Source organism: Cyprinodon tularosa, unplaced genomic scaffold, assembly GCF_016077235.1.
Source record: "Cyprinodon tularosa strain WSP-4 unplaced genomic scaffold, ASM1607723v1 ctg1210, whole genome shotgun sequence".
NCBI classification, from domain to species: Eukaryota; Metazoa; Chordata; class Actinopteri; order Cyprinodontiformes; family Cyprinodontidae; genus Cyprinodon; species Cyprinodon tularosa.
The window spans coordinates 36,853-56,932 of NW_024038016.1; the positions used below are offsets into that span (position 1 = coordinate 36,853).

General features: G+C 56.7%; 1 protein-coding gene across 1 annotated transcript; it reads left to right on the forward strand.

Annotated features, from left to right (window-relative positions):
• The first annotated feature begins 495 nt into the window (after window positions 1-495).
• On the forward strand, window positions 496-18,866 carry znf395a (zinc finger protein 395a). The gene is made up of 11 exons (XM_038275758.1): window positions 496-1,030; window positions 6,150-6,285; window positions 6,698-6,920; window positions 14,559-14,677; window positions 14,755-14,870; window positions 14,984-15,186; window positions 15,268-15,368; window positions 15,639-15,891; window positions 17,735-17,818; window positions 18,360-18,424; window positions 18,496-18,866. The coding sequence occupies exons 3-11, from the start codon at window positions 6,771-6,773 to the stop codon at window positions 18,605-18,607; spliced, it is 1,203 nt and encodes a 400-aa protein (XP_038131686.1). The 5' UTR covers window positions 496-1,030; window positions 6,150-6,285; window positions 6,698-6,770; the 3' UTR covers window positions 18,608-18,866.
• The last annotated feature ends 1,214 nt before the right edge of the window (window positions 18,867-20,080 follow it).

Here is a 20,080-nt window from a genome sequence, read left to right on the forward strand (position 1 = left end):
TAATTTAATGAAATCATCTCCATGTTTGACCCAGTAACCTAGAAAGGTCCAAAGATCAGAGCGAATCCACCCTGAGCAGGTTCCTATCTCCAAATATCTCCAAAGTTTCTCCTTTTATCTGAAGCTCTGAAGGAAACATGGAGGGAAACTGGTTCTGGTCCTTATGGACCCAGCAGCTGGATCCTCTGAGCCGCTCACTCAGAGAGCAGAAGTTAGGCTGCATGAGCCAGGATGGAGAAAAAAACTGCTCCTCACACTCTGCACGTAGCTCACGAACGCTGCGTAGCGGCGCGTGGGGGAAGGGCGCGCGCACATTAACAAAGGCACGCGCACACTCGAGGAGCGACGGAAGAGGAGGTCTGCAGAGCGTCCATGAAACTTTCCTGCTCTGCTCTTTTCTCTCCCATCATTCCTGCTTTATTCCATCATTCCTGCTCTCTTTCCTCATTCCTGCTGCTCCCTGCAGGTTTTCCTAAATTCTTCCTTCCAGGAACATTTCTGGGTTTTTGAAGCTCTGCAGTTTATTTATTTCTGCTTCTGACTCTTGAGTCCTGAACTTAGAGCTCCAAAGGCTCCATGGAAGCTCAGCTCCAATCAGCGTCCGGCTGCGTGTCACGTGCTTCTCTTGTTTACTACACGGTAGGAAAAATCACCGTGGACTGGCGGGAAAACCAGAACCGGATCAGAACCCGGAATCAGGAGCAGTGATCGTCCAGAATTCTGTTCTGCAGTTTGAAAAACAAACTTTATTGTCATAAATGAGAAATAAATGATGATCCATGCTGTTACCATGGTAACAGAAGTTCATACCTTCAGATCCTCTGACTGTCTGCAGCTGTTTCCACTCTTCCTCCCATAGCAGGCTGGCTTTGTTCCAGTCCAGTTTGATCCGGTCCGGGTTCTGGTGGTTACCATTATCCCCCCCCAACATACACACACACTCACACACATAGAGTCAGTGTGTGTCTCAGTGAGCAGCAGAGGAGTCCTGAAGCTGCAGCAGCTCCTGTTTGTTCTCCAGGTTCTGCAGGTAGGTTCTCTGCTTCTTCTGCTCCAAATCAAACAGACTCAGTTTCTCTTTGCTTCTTTTCCTGCTGTTTTTATTTATTTGGCTTGTGCAGAAAAAAACAAACTTCTGCCTGCAGAGGAAGAGTTAACAAAGCTACAGTTGGTGCTGTTGTTTTTTCCCCCCCTTTAATGTCAGGCTCTTATTTTGGAGAGCTGCAAGGCTGTGAATGGCTGGCAGCTGCAGGTGGAGGTGTGTGTTCTGATGCTTATTTGGTTCTGTCCTGTTCTGTTCGGATTGATGGATGTTCCGAGGAGCTTCTGGTTGCAGGAGAATTCAGTCAGGTTGTGTCGTCAGTTGATCTTCAACGCCTGGATTAGGAACGTTTACTGATGGTTGGTTGGTTTGAGCTGGAACCAGCAGAAGGAAACAGAAGTTTCTTTTTCTTCACGCTCCAGGAAAGCAGCCTGAATGTAGAGTACAGAGCCTGAATCTGGAAGCCTGAGTGAGCGGAGAACCTGGAGGAGCTTCTCCTCAGAGAGGAGGTCAGGTTAACTAGCTTTGGCTTCTTCCTGGCTTCTCCCAACAGACGACATTCCGAAGCAGGAGATCCTCATCCCAAACACCTCATCAGCAGAAGCCTGGTAAGGAGACCATCTGTAGGTTCAGGAGTGTTGGACCACTGATGGTGAATGAGCAGCAGCTTAAAGGCCAGCAGTGATCAAATGTGAACAGCTTGGGAGAAAAACATGGTGCAAAAATAACATGGATGATGTGAAAGATCCCAAACTGCTCCTGTTTCCTCTTCCAGTCAGTTCCTGCATGCAGTGATTTTCATTTCCAGGCCTGAAGGAAAGGCTGATGAGAGGATGTCAGAGAGAAAGATGGCGAGCTGAAGGTGTTTGCATGAGGAGCAATAAGACAGCCGACAGCCGACATTGAGTCAGATTAGTCACTGAAACCATAAAACAGGATAAAACTGGAAGGAAAATGGATGTTGGGTCGGTTTTTTGGGGGAGTTTGGGCACCAATCCAGGGTCTTTGTCAGTTCTGTGGCTCCAGCAGAGCCATCAGTAGTTGGAGCGCTGATGTAGCAGCATGGAGGTCCATCCTCCTGAGCACATTAGAAGCCAATCAATTAGCCTCTCCTTTGCCTTCCGGTTCAAACCGGTTTTGTAGTTGCCATCAACCTCATGACTGAGAATTTACGCAGACATTAGTCATAGAGAGGCTCTATTATAGAAGGAGGTTAGCAGAAATGGTGCCTCAGTGCAGGTGGAGATCCAACAAACCGGCCTCCTATACTGGATCTAAAAGCTCCACCATGAATCCGGCCCTGGTAGGAAGGTGGAGCTCCGTAGAGAAGAATGCTAAACATAACCAGCATTAATCCCCACAGAAAGTTCTGGATTGATGTTTGGACTCCAGGTTTCACGGGGTCTTTGTTGATCACTATTGGCTTTATTCCAATAGTGATCAGTTATCAGTCTCTGTGTGGATGGAGAGAAATGGTCTCCTCCAACCTTTGTTGAGGCTTATTTCATGGTTTTCATCATGGCAGTGGGTGGAGATCTAAGAGCTCGCTTTGGGAGTCCAAAAAGGAAAAAGCCGAGCAAGTAAAAAAAAAAAAGGTTCTAGAAAGTTCTGGAGGAACGATCCCTAGAAACACCAGAGATTTAACCCAGAAACATTTCAGCAGTGAACCGGAGTCAAGGTCTTTATCATGTAGCAGTTTTTTTACCTGAAGATTAAACATGAACTTCCTCTTTGAGGGAGAAAATATCTTTATTCATATAATAAAAGTGGTGATAGAATGATTCTATAGGGTATCTGGTCCTTCAGGTCTCTAATAGGGTGATAGAATGATTCTATAGGGTATCTGGTCCTTCAGGTCTCTAATAGGGTGATAGAATGATTCTATAGGGTATCTGGTCCTTCAGGTCTCTAATAGGGTGATAGAATGATTCTATAGGGTATCTGGTCCTTCAGGTCTCTAATAGGGTGATAGAATGATTCTATAGGGTATCTGGTCCTTCAGGTCTCTAATAGGGTGATAGAATGATTCTATAGGGTATCTGGTCCTTCAGGTCTCTAACAGGGTGATAGAATGATTCTATAGGGTATCTGGTCCTTCAGGTCTCTAATAGGGTGATAGAATGATTCTATAGGGTATCTGGTCCTTCAGGTCTCTAATAGGGTGATAGAATGATTCTATAGGGTATCTGGTCCTTCAGGTCTCTAATAGGGTGATAGAATGATTCTATAGGGTATCTGGTCCTTCAGGTCTCTAATAGGGTGATAGAATGATTCTATAGGGTATCTGGTCCTTCAGGTCTCTAATAGGGTGATAGAATGATTCTATAGGGTATCTGGTCCTTCAGGTCTCTAATAGGGTGATAGAATGATTCTATAGGGTATCTGGTCCTCCAGGTCTCTAATAGGGTGATAGAATGATTCTATAGGGTATCTGGTCCTTCAGGTCTCTAATAGGGTGATAGAATGATTCTATAGGGTATCTGGTCCTTCAGGTCTCTAATAGGGTGATAGAATGATTCTATAGGGTATCTGGTCCTTCAGGTCTCTAATAGGGTGATAGAATGATTCTATAGGGTATCTGGTCCTTCAGGTCTCTAATAGGGTAATAGAATGATTCTATAGGGTATCTTGTCCTTCAGGTCTCTAATAGGGTGATAGAATGATTCTATAGGGTATCTGGTCCTTCAGGTCTCTAATAGGGTGATAGAATGATTCTATAGGGTATCTGGTCCTTCAGGTCTCTAATAGGGTGATAGAATGATTCTATAGGGTATCTGGTCCTCCGGGTCTCTAATAGGGTGATAGAATGATTCTATAGGGTATCTGGTCCTCCAGGTCTCTAATAGGGTGATAGAATGATTATATAGGGTATCTGGTCCTTTTGGTCTCTAATAGGGTGATAGAATGATTCTATAGGGTATCTGGTCCTTCAGGTCTCTAATAGGGTGATAGAATGATTCTATAGGGTATCTGGTCCTTCAGGTCTCTAATAGGGTGATAGAATGATTCTATAGGGTATCTGGTCCTTCAGGTCTCTAATAGGGTGATAGAATGATTCTATAGGGTATCTGGTCCTTCAGGTCTCTAATAGGGTGATAGAATGATTCTATAGGGTATCTGGTCCTTCAGGTCTCTAATAGGGTGATAGAATGATTCTATAGGGTATCTGGTCCTTCAGGTCTCTAATAGGGTGATAGAATGATTCTATAGGGTATCTGGTCCTTCAGGTCTCTAATAGGGTGATAGAATGATTCTATAGGGTATCTGGTCCTTCAGGTCTCTAATAGGGTGATAGAATGATTCTATAGGGTATCTGGTCCTTCAGGTCTCTAATAGGGTGATAGAATGATTCTATAGGGTATCTGGTCCTTCAGGTCTCTTAATAGGGTGATAGAATGATTCTATAGGGTATCTGGTCCTTCAGGTCTCTAATAGGGTGATAGAAAGATTCTATAGGGTATCTGGTCCTCCAGGTCTCTAATAGGGTGATAGAATGATTCTATAGGGTATCTGGTCCTTTTGGTCTCTAATAGGGTGATAGAATGATTCTATAGGGTATCTGGTCCTTTTGGTCTCTAATAGGGTGATAGAATGATTCTATAGGGTATCTGGTCCTTCAGGTCTCTAATAGGGTGATAGAATGATTCTATAGGGTATCTGGTCCTTCAGGTCTCTAATAGGGTGATAGAATGATTCTATAGGGTATCTGGTCCTTCAGGTCTCTAATAGGGTGATAGAATGATTCTATAGGGTATCTGGTCCTTCAGGTCTCTAATAGGGTGATAGAATGATTCTATAGGGTATCTGGTCCTTCAGGTCTCTAATAGGGTGATAGAATGATTCTATAGGGTATCTGGTCCTTCAGGTCTCTAATAGGGTGATAGAATGATTCTATAGGGTATCTGGTCCTTCAGGTCTCTAATAGGGTGATAGAATGATTCTATAGGGTATCTGGTCCTTCAGGTCTCTAATAGGGCGTGTAACATTGGTTGGGCTGAAAATGGCATATTAGCTGTTCTATGAGCCCTAATGCAGCCTGGTTAAAAGCCCTAGAATGAAACCACAGGTTTTCTTCCTTTTATGGTTTAATCATGAATATTTAGATGAGCTGTGCTCTGATTGGTTGGTTTACAACGAGCCAAGCTGCTGAGCAAAGACGCATCATAGCAACAAGCACTCACTCACTGAAACATCAGATTGTTGACATGGTAGGGGGACCAGACGGCCTCTTTTTCCAGGACATGTCCTACTTTTCACACCTAAAAAATGTCCCGATTTCAAAATCATCCGGGATTTTGGTCGCCTACAGCGCAGCAGAACCGAGCCGTCGGCTCCGGGGCCGGTCTGGGAACCCTGGCGGACGGGGGCAGGGAGCCAGCAAGGGACGGAGCGACAGAACCCGACCCAGTGATGGTAGCCTGGACACCGGCGGCCCCTTGCTTCCCCCCGCCTGCCTTACCGGCCCCCGGCCCCCCTCCTCCGGGTGGCTCATGGCTCTCTGCTGAGCTCCGGTCCAGTCAGCGGCCCAGCAGCCCCAGGCTCCACACCTTTCAGCAGTGGCGCCTACAGAAATGTTTCATGTGGGGGCAGATGGGGCCACTAAAAATTTTGAAACTAAAAGCCATAACTTCAGGGTTTGAATCTACTATGGTGTTAAACCTGCCTGTAGAAAGCATGAACACTTCAGTAGAACCTGGCTGGCTGTACAGAATGGGATGAAACACTAAACTGATGCTGCTACAATTTACACTGGCCAGTGGGGGGGGGGCAGTGCATTGCACATAGTGGCCCCCTGGTGGCGCCACTGCCTTTCAGGTCAGGCAGAAACATAGGTTATATCTATTAAGCTTTTAAAAGTCAAAGCACAGAAGATCGGACTTAAACCGCTTTATTTCAGGTTACAGAGCCTGAATCATAAACCAGCCAATCAGAGAAGAGCTGAGTGATTAATTAAACGACCTCGCATTTGGTTGCTGCATGACTTAAAACGAACAAAGACCTCTAGAGAAGCATCTCTCTCTGACCAGGATAACGGTTTGAAAAATGTTTCGGTGGTAAAATCACGGGTCCAACTGTGGGTGAATTTAATCGCTGTCGTTTGATTCAGACGGCGAGGGGAAAACGAAGACGTTTGGAGCCGATCATCGCAGGAGAACATGTAGAAGAAACACCTGGGAGAGATCGACTGGATTTGACCTGCAGATATCAGGCAGTTTTTATACACTGTAAAAACTGATCTAAAGGTAAAACATTTTTAAATGTCTACATTTGTCCCTAATTTAAGCAGTTTAATAACATGAACTGCCAATTAAATGAGAATCATTTTTATTAAAATAGAATAGATATAATCCATTTGGAATAAAATAACAAAGTTGTTTTTTTCTTTTTTTAAATTTTCTGTTGGAAAGTCTTTTTTTTGTCAGTTTAAAGCAACAGAAAGCTAAACTCTGCTGTCCTTAACATGAATGCATCCTTATATGGTCGAAGCTTCCTGTCCTGAGGGCTCCAGATGCTCTCTTTGTGTCAGTAGGGTTTGGAAAACTGTAGAAAGGTTTATATTTTTTCAGGCCTGTAATATCTTTAGGTGTTTTGGTCTAAAACTTAGTCCCAGGTCTTTAAACGTGATGTGAGTTCATGTGTCGCTTTATTTCTCAGAGTGGGAACAACCTGAAAGGCCGTCAGAGTTTAATGAAGAGAGTACAGCTGCTGCCGCGTCTCCCCTGCCCACATGATGCCCAACACCCGTCTGGGAAAACGCTCGCCTTTAGGAGCGCTGGTGGGCCCGCCCTGCCCGGAGGCGAACAGGACCAGCATCGCTATGGCAACAGTGGCAGGACAACAAGGCATTGGCAGAGTCAGAGGTCACAACGATCTGAAGGTGAGAGAAGGAACCAGCAACCTTTTCTGTGACCAAAGGTTCGCGGTTCTGCAGAAGGTTCCTGCCTGTGCTTCTAGGAACCTTTAGAGACCCAGTAAGGTTCTCTATCTGAGGGTGCGGCGACCAGGGAGCAGTTGGCTGCCAGGGTGCGGCGCCCTGGGAGCAGTTGGCTGCCAGGGTGCGGCGCCCTGGGAGCAGTTGGCTGCCAGGGTGCGGCGCCCTGGGAGCAGTTGGCTGCCAGGGTGCGGCGCCCTGGGAGCAGTTGGCTGCCAGGGTGCGGCGCCCTGGGAGCAGTTGGCTGCCAGGGTGCGGCGCCCTGGGGAGCAGTTGGCTGCCAGGGTGCGGCGCCCTGGGGAGCAGTTGGCTGCCAGGGTGCGGCGCCCTGGGGAGCAGTTGGCTGCCAGGGTGCGGCGCCCTATGGAGCAGTTGGCTGCCAGGGTGCGGCGCCCTGGGGAGCAGTTGGCTGCCAGGGTGCGGCGCCCTATGGAGCAGTTGGCTGCCAGGGTGCGGCGCCCTATGGAGCAGTTGGCTGCCAGGGTGCGGCGCCCTGGGAGCAGTTGGCTGCCAGGGTGCGGCGCCCTGGGGAGCAGTTGGCTGCCAGGGTGCGGCGCCCTGGGAGCAGTTGGCTGCCAGGGTGCGGCGCCCGGGGAGCAGTTGGCTGCCAGGGTGCGGCGCCCTGGGGAGCAGTTGGCTGCCAGGGTGCGGCGCCCTGGGAGCAGTTGGCTGCCAGGGTGCGGCGCCCTATGGAGCAGTTGGCTGCCAGGGTGCGGCGCCCTGGGAGCAGTTGGCTGCCAGGGTGCGGCGCCCTGGGAGCAGTTGGCTGCCAGGGTGCGGCGCCCTGGGGAGCAGTTGGCTGCCAGGGTGCGGCGCCCTGGGAGCAGTTGGCTGCCAGGGTGCGGCGCCCGGGGAGCAGTTGGCTGCCAGGGTGCGGCGCCCTGGGGAGCAGTTGGCTGCCAGGGTGCGGCGCCCTGGGAGCAGTTGGCTGCCAGGGTGCGGCGCCCTGGGAGCCAACTGCTCCATAGGGCGCCGCACCCTGGCAGCAGTTGGCTGCCAGGGTGCGGCGCCCGGGGAGCAGTTGGCTGCCAGGGTGCGGCGCCCTGGGGAGCAGTTGGCTGCCAGGGTGCGGCGCCCTGGGAGCAGTTGGCTGCCAGGGTGCGGCGCCCTATGGAGCAGTTGGCTGCCAGGGTGCGGCGCCCTGGGAGCAGTTGGCTGCCAGGGTGCGGCGCCCTGGGGAGCAGTTGGCTGCCAGGGTGCGGCGCCCGGGGAGCAGTTGGCTGCCAGGGTGCGGCGCCCTGGGGAGCAGTTGGCTGCCAGGGTGCGGCGCCCTATGGAGCAGTTGGCTGCCAGGGTGCGGCGCCCTATGGAGCAGTTGGCTGCCAGGGTGCGGCGCCCTGGGAGCAGTTGGCTGCCAGGGTGCGGCGCCCTATGGAGCAGTTGGCTGCCAGGGTGCGGCGCCCTATGGAGCAGTTGGCTGCCAGGGTGCGGCGCCCGGGGAGCAGTTGGCTGCCAGGGTGCGGCGCCCTATGGAGCAGTTGGCTGCCAGGGTGCGGCGCCCGGGGAGCAGTTGGCTGCCAGGGTGCGGTGCCCGGGGAGCAGTTGGCTGCCAGGGTGCGGTGCCCGGGGAGCAGTTGGCTGCCAGGGTGCGGCGCCCGGGGAGCAGTTGGTTGCCAGGGTGCGGCGCCCGGGGAGCAGTTGGCTGCCAGGGTGCGGTGCCCGGGGAGCAGTTGGCTGCCACGGTGCGGCGCCCTGGGAGCAGTTGGCTGCCAGGGTGCGGCGCCCTATGGAGCAGTTGGCTGCCAGGGTGCGGCGCCCTGGGGAGCAGTTGGCTGCCAGGGTGCGGCGCCCTATGGAGCAGTTGGCTGCCAGGGTGCGGCGCCCTGGGAGCAGTTGGCTGCCAGGGTGCGGCGCCCTGGGAGCAGTTGGCTGCCAGGGTGCGGCGCCCTATGGAGCAGTTGGCTGCCAGGGTGCGGCGCCCGGGGAGCAGTTGGCTGCCAGGGTGCGGCGCCCTGGGGAGCAGTTGGCTGCCAGGGTGCGGCGCCCTGGGAGCAGTTGGCTGCCAGGGTGCGGCGCCCTATGGAGCAGTTGGCTGCCCGGGTGCGGCGCCCTGGGAGCAGTTGGCTGCCAGGGTGCGGCGCCCTATGGAGCAGTTGGCTGCCAGGGTGCGGCGCCCTGGGGAGCAGTTGGCTGCCAGGGTGCGGCGCCCTGGGAGCAGTTGGCTGCCAGGGTGCGGCGCCCGGGGAGCAGTTGGCTGCCAGGGTGCGGCGCCCTGGGGAGCAGTTGGCTGCCAGGGTGCGGCGCCCTGGGAGCAGTTGGCTGCCAGGGTGCGGCGCCCTATGGAGCAGTTGGCTGCCAGGGTGCGGCGCCCTGGGAGCAGTTGGCTGCCAGGGTGCGGCGCCCTATGGAGCAGTTGGCTGCCAGGGTGCGGCGCCCTGGGGAGCAGTTGGCTGCCAGGGTGCGGCGCCCTGGGAGCAGTTGGCTGCCAGGGTGCGGCGCCCGGGGAGCAGTTGGCTGCCAGGGTGCGGCGCCCTGGGGAGCAGTTGGCTGCCAGGGTGCGGCGCCCTGGGAGCAGTTGGCTGCCAGGGTGCGGCGCCCTATGGAGCAGTTGGCTGCCAGGGTGCGGCGCCCTGGGAGCAGTTGGCTGCCAGGGTGCGGCGCCCTATGGAGCAGTTGGCTGCCAGGGTGCGGCGCCCTGGGAGCAGTTGGCTGCCAGGGTGCGGCGCCCTGGGGAGCAGTTGGCTGCCAGGGTGCGGCGCCCTGGGGAGCAGTTGGCTGCCAGGGTGCGGCGCCCTATGGAGCAGTTGGCTGCCAGGGTGCGGCGCCCTGGGGAGCAGTTGGCTGCCAGGGTGCGGCGCCCTATGGAGCAGTTGGCTGCCAGGGTGCGGCGCCCTGGGGAGCAGTTGGCTGCCAGGGTGCGGCGCCCTGGGAGCAGTTGGCTGCCAGGGTGCGGCGCCCGGGGAGCAGTTGGCTGCCAGGGTGCGGCGCCCTGGGGAGCAGTTGGCTGCCAGGGTGCGGCGCCCTATGGAGCAGTTGGCTGCCAGGGTGCGGCGCCCTGGGAGCAGTTGGCTGCCAGGGTGCGGCGCCCTGGGAGCAGTTGGCTGCCAGGGTGCGGCGCCCTGGGGAGCAGTTGGCTGCCAGGGTGCGGCGCCCTGGGAGCAGTTGGCTGCCAGGGTGCGGCGCCCGGGGAGCAGTTGGCTGCCAGGGTGCGGCGCCCTGGGGAGCAGTTGGCTGCCAGGGTGCGGCGCCCTGGGAGCAGTTGGCTGCCAGGGTGCGGCGCCCTGGGGAGCAGTTGGCTGCCAGGGTGCGGCGCCCGGGGAGCAGTTGGCTGCCAGGGTGCGGCGCCCTGGGGAGCAGTTGGCTGCCAGGGTGCGGCGCCCTGGGAGCAGTTGGCTGCCAGGGTGCGGCGCCCTATGGAGCAGTTGGCTGCCAGGGTGCGGCGCCCTGGGAGCAGTTGGCTGCCAGGGTGCGGCGCCCTGGGGAGCAGTTGGCTGCCAGGGTGCGGCGCCCTGGGGAGCAGTTGGCTGCCAGGGTGCGGCGCCCTATGGAGCAGTTGGCTGCCAGGGTGCGGCGCCCTATGGAGCAGTTGGCTGCCAGGGTGCGGCGCCCTGGGAGCAGTTGGCTGCCAGGGTGCGGCGCCCTATGGAGCAGTTGGCTGCCAGGGTGCGGCGCCCTATGGAGCAGTTGGCTGCCAGGGTGCGGCGCCCGGGGAGCAGTTGGCTGCCAGGGTGCGGCGCCCTATGGAGCAGTTGGCTGCCAGGGTGCGGCGCCCGGGGAGCAGTTGGCTGCCAGGGTGCGGTGCCCGGGGAGCAGTTGGCTGCCAGGGTGCGGTGCCCGGGGAGCAGTTGGCTGCCAGGGTGCGGCGCCCGGGGAGCAGTTGGTTGCCAGGGTGCGGCGCCCGGGGAGCAGTTGGCTGCCAGGGTGCGGTGCCCGGGGAGCAGTTGGCTGCCACGGTGCGGCGCCCTGGGAGCAGTTGGCTGCCAGGGTGCGGCGCCCTATGGAGCAGTTGGCTGCCAGGGTGCGGCGCCCTGGGGAGCAGTTGGCTGCCACGGTGCGGCGCCCTGGGAGCAGTTGGCTGCCAGGGTGCGGCGCCCTATGGAGCAGTTGGCTGCCAGGGTGCGGCGCCCTGGGGAGCAGTTGGCTGCCAGGGTGCGGCGCCCTATGGAGCAGTTGGCTGCCAGGGTGCGGCGCCCTGGGAGCAGTTGGCTGCCAGGGTGCGGCGCCCTATGGAGCAGTTGGCTGCCAGGGTGCGGCGCCCTGGGAGCAGTTGGCTGCCAGGGTGCGGCGCCCTATGGAGCAGTTGGCTGCCAGGGTGCGGCGCCCGGGGAGCAGTTGGCTGCCAGGGTGCGGCGCCCTGGGGAGCAGTTGGCTGCCAGGGTGCGGCGCCCTGGGAGCAGTTGGCTGCCAGGGTGCGGCGCCCTATGGAGCAGTTGGCTGCCAGGGTGCGGCGCCCTGGGAGCAGTTGGCTGCCAGGGTGCGGCGCCCTATGGAGCAGTTGGCTGCCAGGGTGCGGCGCCCTGGGGAGCAGTTGGCTGCAAGGGTGCGGCGCCCTGGGAGCAGTTGGCTGCCAGGGTGCGGCGCCCGGGGAGCAGTTGGCTGCCAGGGTGCGGCGCCCTGGGAGCAGTTGGCTGCCAGGGTGCGGCGCCCTGGGAGCAGTTGGCTGCCAGGGTGCGGCGCCCTATGGAGCAGTTGGCTGCCAGGGTGCGGCGCCCTGGGAGCAGTTGGCTGCCAGGGTGCGGCGCCCGGGGAGCAGTTGGCTGCCAGGGTGCGGCGCCCTGGGGAGCAGTTGGCTGCCAGGGTGCGGCGCCCTGGGAGCAGTTGGCTGCCAGGGTGCGGCGCCCGGGGAGCAGTTGGCTGCCAGGGTGCGGCGCCCTGGGGAGCAGTTGGCTGCCAGGGTGCGGCGCCCTGGGAGCAGTTGGCTGCCAGGGTGCGGCGCCCTATGGAGCAGTTGGCTGCCAGGGTGCGGCGCCCTGGGAGCAGTTGGCTGCCAGGGTGCGGCGCCCTATGGAGCAGTTGGCTGCCAGGGTGCGGCGCCCGGGGAGCAGTTGGCTGCCAGGGTGCGGCGCCCTGGGGAGCAGTTGGCTGCCAGGGTGCGGCGCCCTGGGAGCAGTTGGCTGCCAGGGTGCGGCGCCCTGGGAGCAGTTGGCTGCCAGGGTGCGGTGCCCTGGGAGCAGTTGGCTGCCAGGGTGCGGCGCCCTGGGGAGCAGTTGGCTGCCAGGGTGCGGCGCCCTGGGAGCAGTTGGCTGCCAGGGTGCGGCGCCCGGGGAGCAGTTGGCTGCCAGGGTGCGGCGCCCTGGGAGCAGTTGGCTGCCAGGGTGCGGCGCCCGGGGAGCAGTTGGCTGCCAGGGTGCGGCGCCCTGGGGAGCAGTTGGCTGCCAGGGTGCGGCGCCCTGGGAGCAGTTGGCTGCCAGGGTGCGGCGCCCTATGGAGCAGTTGGCTGCCAGGGTGCGGCGCCCTGGGAGCAGTTGGCTGCCAGGGTGCGGCGCCCTGGGAGCAGTTGGCTGCCAGGGTGCGGCGCCCTGGGGAGCAGTTGGCTGCCAGGGTGCGGCGCCCGGGGAGCAGTTGGCTGCCAGGGTGCGGCGCCCTGGGGAGCAGTTGGCTGCCAGGGTGCGGCGCCCTGGGAGCAGTTGGCTGCCAGGGTGCGGCGCCCTGGGAGCAGTTGGCTGCCAGGGTGCGGCGCCCTATGGAGCAGTTGGCTGCCAGGGTGCGGCGCCCTGGGAGCAGTTGGCTGCCAGGGTGCGGCGCCCTGGGGAGCAGTTGGCTGCCAGGGTGCGGCGCCCTATGGAGCAGTTGGCTGCCAGGGTGCGGCGCCCTGGGAGCAGTTGGCTGCCAGGGTGCGGCGCCCTGGGGAGCAGTTGGCTGCCAGGGTGCGGCGCCCGGGGAGCAGTTGGCTGCCAGGGTGCGGCGCCCTGGGGAGCAGTTGGCTGCCAGGGTGCGGCGCCCTGGGAGCAGTTGGCTGCCAGGGTGCGGCGCCCTATGGAGCAGTTGGCTGCCAGGGTGCGGCGCCCTGGGAGCAGTTGGCTGCCAGGGTGCGGCGCCCTATGGAGCAGTTGGCTGCCAGGGTGCGGCGCCCTATGGAGCAGTTGGCTGCCAGGGTGCGGCGCCCGGGGAGCAGTTGGCTGCCAGGGTGCGGCGCCCTATGGAGCAGTTGGCTGCCAGGGTGCGGCGCCCGGGGAGCAGTTGGCTGCCAGGGTGCGGTGCCCGGGGAGCAGTTGGCTGCCAGGGTGCGGCGCCCGGGGAGCAGTTGGTTGCCAGGGTGCGGCGCCCGGGGAGCAGTTGGCTGCCAGGGTGCGGTGCCCGGGGAGCAGTTGGCTGCCACGGTGCGGCGCCCTGGGAGCAGTTGGCTGCCAGGGTGCGGCGCCCTATGGAGCAGTTGGCTGCCAGGGTGCGGCGCCCTGGGGAGCAGTTGGCTGCCAGGGTGCGGCGCCCTATGGAGCAGTTGGCTGCCAGGGTGCGGCGCCCTGGGAGCAGTTGGCTGCCAGGGTGCGGCGCCCTGGGGAGCAGTTGGCTGCCAGGGTGCGGCGCCCTGGGAGCAGTTGGCTGCCAGGGTGCGGCGCCCGGGGAGCAGTTGGCTGCCAGGGTGCGGTGCCCGGGGAGCAGTTGGCTGCCAGGGTGCGGCGCCCTGGGAGCAGTTGGCTGCCAGGGTGCGGTGCCCGGGGAGCAGTTGGCTGCCAGGGTGCGGCGCCCTGGGAGCAGTTGGCTGCCAGGGTGCGGCGCCCTGGGGAGCAGTTGGCTGCCAGGGTGCGGCGCCCTGGGAGCAGTTGGCTGCCAGGGTGCGGCGCCCGGGGAGCAGTTGGCTGCCAGGGTGCGGCGCCCTGGGGAGCAGTTGGCTGCCAGGGTGCGGCGCCCTGGGAGCAGTTGGCTGCCAGGGTGCGGCGCCCTATGGAGCAGTTGGCTGCCAGGGTGCGGCGCCCGGGGAGCAGTTGGCTGCCAGGGTGCGGCGCCCTGGGGAGCAGTTGGCTGCCAGGGTGCGGCGCCCTGGGAGCAGTTGGCTGCCAGGGTGCGGCGCCCTATGGAGCAGTTGGCTGCCAGGGTGCGGCGCCCTATGGAGCAGTTGGCTGCCAGGGTGCGGCGCCCTGGGAGCAGTTGGCTGCCAGGGCGCGGCGCCCTATGGAGCAGTTGGCTGCCAGGGCGCGGCGCCCTATGGAGCAGTTGGCTGCCAGGGTGCGGCGCCCTGGGAGCAGTTGGCTGCCAGGGTGCGGCGCCCTATGGAGCAGTTGGTTGCCAGGGTGCGGTGCCCGGGGAGCAGTTGGCTGCCAGGGTGCGGTGCCCGGGGAGCAGTTGGCTGCCAGGGTGCGGTGCCCGGGGAGCAGTTGGCTGCCAGGGTGCGGTGCCCGGGGAGCAGTTGGCTGCCACGGTGCGGCGCCCTGGGAGCAGTTGGCTGCCAGGGTGCGGCGCCCTATGGAGCAGTTGGCTGCCAGGGTGCGGCGCCCTATGGAGCAGTTGGCTGCCAGGGTGCGGCGCCCTGGGAGCAGTTGGGGGTTAAGGGTCTTTGCTCAGGGACCCAGTGGCAGGCTGTGGGAGTGGGGCTTGAACTCAGAACCCTCAGAACTAGGCTGCCACTCCCCTAAGGTGATGGCGAGGAGGAGACACGTTTTGATTGACAGCTAGATGAGCCAATCACTATGCGTCCTTCTCTCTCAGGTGTACTTTCAGTGTGGCGGAGCAGGTTACTGTCAGACGGACGCCGCAGACCGGTCTGCATCCTCGGTGTCTCCGTCTTTTGTCCGATCCATCTCCTCCTGCATCGACGTCCCCAGAAGGTCAGGCTCCTCCCACCTGTTTGTTTTCTGATCGCTCACTAGTAAACATCCTCACACTCATCACTGCTGCTCTGCAGTCGCACGGCTCAGCAGGAGGTGGACATGGATGAGCTGATGGCAGCCATGGTCCTCAGCAGCCTGTCCTGCAGTCCTCCGCCCCCGTCCCAGGTCCCCGTCCATAAAGAAACCCCAGGTAAACAAAACAGGAAAAGAAATGTCTCAACAATAAAAACATTTAACTCAATGACAAAAAAGGAAATTTCATGGAAGTCTGACAGTTTTCCCTCGATTCTTCCTCCCATTCAGCTCCTTCCATGGACCTCGCCGCCATGGACATCTCGGACAGCTGCAGCAGTGGCTACTGGAGCGTCGACCGCGGTCCAAGAAGCCCCGCCCCTTCCTCTCCGACAATAGAAGCAAACGGCAGGTTGGCCACGCCCACTGATGAGGGCTTGGACATGGAGCTGGACCAGGTTCTTTTTGAAGAACCGGCACCAAGAAAACGCAGGGTGAGGTTGTTTTTCTGTTAAACACGGAGAGACGGAACAGATGGAGGTGGTCCGACGGTGCCGGTCCGTTTTCCCTCACAGAACTCGCTGAAGGTGGCGTACAGGTGTCTGTGGCCGAGCTGCGCCAAGGTGCTGACGTCGCTGGTGGGAATCAAACGCCACATCAGGACGGTACACCTTAGGTGAGACACCTGCTGAAGTTCTTTTAATGTTGTGACATCACAGCTGGAGAGGTAGCAAACTGGATCCCAACCAGAGAGTTCTGGATCGTCTGGCATCGAACCAGAGACCCTAACTGGTTCTGGTCCCGTTAAGCCAACCGACCACTCTGCCTAGAAAATGACTGAAATGATGGTTCAGTTGCTTCTTTTCCTTCAGGACTAAAGTCGAATCATCTTCATCGTTCAGTCAGCTGACGATTGATTGAGTGACCTTTGACCTCTGTGTTTCAGCCATGGTGGTGAACATGAACGATGCTCTCGAAGCGAGGAAGACTTTTACTATTCCGAGATCAACCAAAGGGACGAGTCTCCCCCTGCTGCTCCCCCATGTGGCCCCGCCCCTTTCTCACCTAGCACCTCCCCTCCCTCTCCTCCCCCACCCTCCCCTCCCTCTCCTCCCAACCCCAACTGCAGCACTTTGAGCCAGTCCGCCCCCTCCCCCTGCAGCAGCTCCTGGCAGGTCCAATCAGAGCACTCCTACCAGGTGGGCGGGGCTTCTGTGAGGAACTCGGTTGGTTAATGTCTTAGATTAGCTCTGATGACGGGCCATGGATGAATGGCAGCTCGTTTAGCACCAACAGAATAAACATGTCTCCATGAATGAACAGCTTATAACAATAAGCAGGTTGTAACAAAGAACAGCTCAATAATAACGAACATTTTACGGTTTGGAATTGATACGATTTTCACGATCCGATTCCCTTATCGATTCTGCGAAACGATTCCATTCCGTTTAATGAAAAATCTTTACTGAACAATTTTGGGAAATAAACTAATTTCCCCCTGATTTAAATAAACGAGCGCCACCTTTCTTTCGCTGCGGAGCAACTTGGTAGCATGTTTGGTTGCATCCATTGCAACAGCTGGAATCATGTAAGAATTCCACCTAGCAGTAGTTCTAACTAAACATGCTAGTAATAAAGGGCTCGGTTAACGAGGAAGGCACACTCCCTTATTTACCCCAGAGAGAGGAAGGAAACTAGCCTGACGTAGTCCTACTCAATTCTAGTCAGAATGAGTCTGATGCTGCTCCATAGAGCTGTGATTATGGGGCGTGTTTCGAACGAACCAGGAAAAAAAATGCCTCTGCACTCAATTGGATAGACCTACAACCAATAAGAGCAACGGAGTGCGTGACGTATGTTAAGCGATGCATAGTTGTTGTTAACAAAAATCAAAGCGTGCAGTTGCACGCCTAGAATAAGAAGATGAGCCTTGATCGCGTTTCTCTGTTCCTCTTTTAAAATTAATTTGCTGTCGATATCTTCTAGAACAGACCTAATAGCAGAATCTACTCACCCAAACTCTCCAGCGGCAGCCATTATTGTTGTCACCCATGCGCGCTTTGGTGACGTGGTTGATTACGTTACTGTTGGTCATCTGTCCATCATCGTATAAAGCCCGCCCTGACAATTTGATTGGATCGCCAGAGGGTGGGCAATCATACTCGCGCTACTATGGAGCAATTCCAGACCGAACTTCCCGACCTCAAACTTTGTGGGCGGGACTAAGTTCGGAATGGCACCCAGGCTAGAAGGAAACTGGTTCATTTCCAGAAATGGCTTCTGATTTACTAGGAACCACATTAAGCTCAGCCAGTGATAGAAAACTAGCTTCTAACCACCAGAGTTTCCTTCCGTGCTGGTCGTAACTTTAGCTTCCGTCTGGAAGCATCAGAAACACAGCATTGTTTCGAATGGATGCCATGTTGTTCTGCATGTTGGAGGTATTTCTTCCCGCGGATATTATTGCCACATTGCAATGATTGCAAAGCGCCTTGTTGCCATCTTTCTCTTGAAAGCCAAACTTTCGATAGCTTTACTCGATGGGACGCCATTTTCTTTGTTTTGCATTTCTAGACTTACGCCTGGTCACGTCGTACTTGCTAGCTGAATGCCGCGAGCGTAACTTCCCTACAAAACGTGCCGTAAGTCGTGCTGCCCAGCGATAGGCTCTGGTTCTGCCTGGAACCGTTTAGAGAATCATTAAGCGAGCTTCCAAACGGTGCCGTGGAATTGGAACACACGGAACCGGTTCTGAACAGGAACCGGTTTTCGATTCCCATCCCTGCAGTTCATCAAGAATGAGCAGCTCGTTAACAATGAACGGCTGGTTAACTTTGATCGGCTCATTAGTATCAAACAGCTTGTTAAAAATAAACATCTCGTTAAAATTGAGCAGTTAAATAAAATGTATTGCCACTTAGGTTCCATTTCAAACCTGAAGAACTAATAATTTATTTTAAGAACTACGTTTTGCTGAAACTGGTTTGTATTTTACCTAATGTCTAATGAAAGACTCCATCCTAACATGTTCATTGTGTTTAGGCTCCGCCCCCAAGCCTCATGGTTCTGCCTGCAGCCCCTACTTCCTGTCCCCTGACAGCCCCGCCCACCACATGCAGCAGACAGGTAAAAGACTGAAATGTTCCACATCATCTGTCCTCTGGGTCTCTGATCCTGGTTCTGGTTTCAAACCAGAACATCTTCTATCTTCTTACAGTTTATTGTTTTTTTTTTTGTGATGTTAGCAGAAGGAATGAGTTTGGGAAATTATCCGCTTTCTCATCTTAAACCTCAGAACTTTGTCATAGATTTGACAATAAATAAATGGGTTTGTTAGTTATGCTTCCTGAGGCTGTTCTGGGAGGAGCCAGCAGGTCCTGGTTCTGTCCATCCAGTCCTCCAGAACCTTTGGTTCTGCTGCTTTTAAACACATGAGCAGAAAAATGTTCTGTTTTCTCACTGATGGTCAGAAGAACCCAGCAGACTGGGATCAAGGACTTGGATCCAGCTCAGATCATTACCAGTTTAGCCTGGACAGGGTGATCCAGAACCAGAACCTGGTCTCTGTGGGCAGAGCTGTGGAAGCTCAGCAGAACATAGATCTAGAACCAGCAGATGGATGGACCGTGAAGTTCTGTGAGGAACCTGACCCCTCTTTCCTCCTCAGGCGTTCCGGGTCCGATCGGTCAGCGTGGGAGAGCAGTGGCTGCAGCATCACAGCGCCCCCTGCAGGTCGGTGCTTCTATTGTGTGAGGGGCCCTCAGGGGCCCGCAGCTTTTCACTGACATGTTTCTGTCTATCAGGAGGATTCGAAGTGAGGCCAAGAAGTGTCGGAAGGTTTACGGCATCGAGCACCGGGAGCTGTGGTGCACGGCGTGCCGCTGGAAGAAGGCCTGCCAGCGCTTCCAGGACTGAGGCCGGGCCGCCTCAGCGTGGCCCTCAGCGGGCGGGCGGACCCGCGGTGACGATGGCGGTTTAAAACCAACCCTGTCCAGGCTGCTGAGGGTCTGCATCGTCTGGACCAATGAGGACGAAGATTGTCTCCTTTATTTTCAGTCGCTGCCATTAAAGCAGCAGAACGAGGAGGAACGCCTGCATGAAGGAGACGCGCCGATTGTTATTCCAGCCTCAGTTTGTTACGATTCAGCAGAAGAAGAAAATAAATCGCTCATTAGAAGATTAGCTGTGCTTTAAGCTCCGTCTTCCTTCTGTTGTGATAAAACGCAGGCGGTCCTCAGATAGGAACTGGTCTCCATGTCGGATCAGGAGGAGCTTCATGCTGTAGCTCACAGGACGGAGCTCATGTTTATGTTTATGATGCAAAGCAGGAAGAACCGACTCCTTCCATCTGCTCGTCCAAGCTTCTCAGCCAATGGCAGACGAGGTTTTTATCAGAACATTTTAAACAGTAAGAATGAGAGTTAATCATCCTGCAAGGAGAACAAACTGGACGATATCCAAACGGTTCCGGTTTAAAGGAAAAGTCCGGATTAACCCGTGATCATCATTTATACCTGAAACTAATCCGTTCACAGAATTTAATGAATTTAGCGTTTATCAGTAAAAAAAAAAAAGAATTTCATTCCGATCACTGAGTCCGTGAGCGGCCATCTTTGCCCAAATATAGTAGCCCCTCCCTCCTGCCATCTTCCAGCAGTGACGTCACGGTGCGGTAAGCCTAGCGCCATTCTCCCCGCTTTCCAAGCTAAATCAATGGGAACTACTAGACACATCTGCAATCAACAACAATTATTGAAGATTTCCAGAGGACTTCACCATTGAAATTCACCAGAGCTATAGTGAAACTGACAATGCCCACGTGCATGGCAGCTGGATGCTGGAATACATCGGGTAAGAGTGGAAAAAAGAGTTATTCCACCTTTCTGATTCCTGATCCTCCACGGACGGGCTGGTCGTTGGATCGCCAACTTGAAGAGGGAGGATTTGCCATCGAACTTCTGGCCAGAGAAAAAACCCGTAATATGTAGCCAACATTTGGAAGAAGAATGTTTTCAAGATGACTTGGATAATAGCGCGTTGTGACAAACACCAGATACAGCACTGGGACTTGATCAACAGCCGATACCGCACCGTGACAATGTCACTAACCAGTAGGTGGCAGTAGTGTTCTTTGACAAACATGGATGCCTCCAGTAAAGCACATTCACATGAAAATTACTCTGAATTAAAAACACTGATCATTTATTGAACAGGATGGAATCATTTCAGATTTAAAGAACTTTCAGAAGTTTGGATTCTGAATATGAGCGACTTTTCCTTTAAAGATGGTTCCCAAAGGGGAGGACACGCCCCCTAGAGGGGTCCAGTGTAATTGCAGGGGGGGTTGGTAAGAATGAATGATTCACATCGACCGTTTCTTTATCTTTT

Coding starts and splice junctions, on each gene's coding strand:
- znf395a (XM_038275758.1), top strand. CDS start 6,771: ATGATGCCCAACACCCGTCTGGGAAAACGCTCGCCTTTAGGAGCGCTG. Junction 14,678..14,754: donor TGCATCGACGTCCCCAGAAG/GTCAGGCTCCTC, acceptor GCTGCTCTGCAG/TCGCACGGCTCAGCAGGAGG. Junction 15,892..17,734: donor AATCAGAGCACTCCTACCAG/GTGGGCGGGGCT, acceptor CATTGTGTTTAG/GCTCCGCCCCCAAGCCTCAT.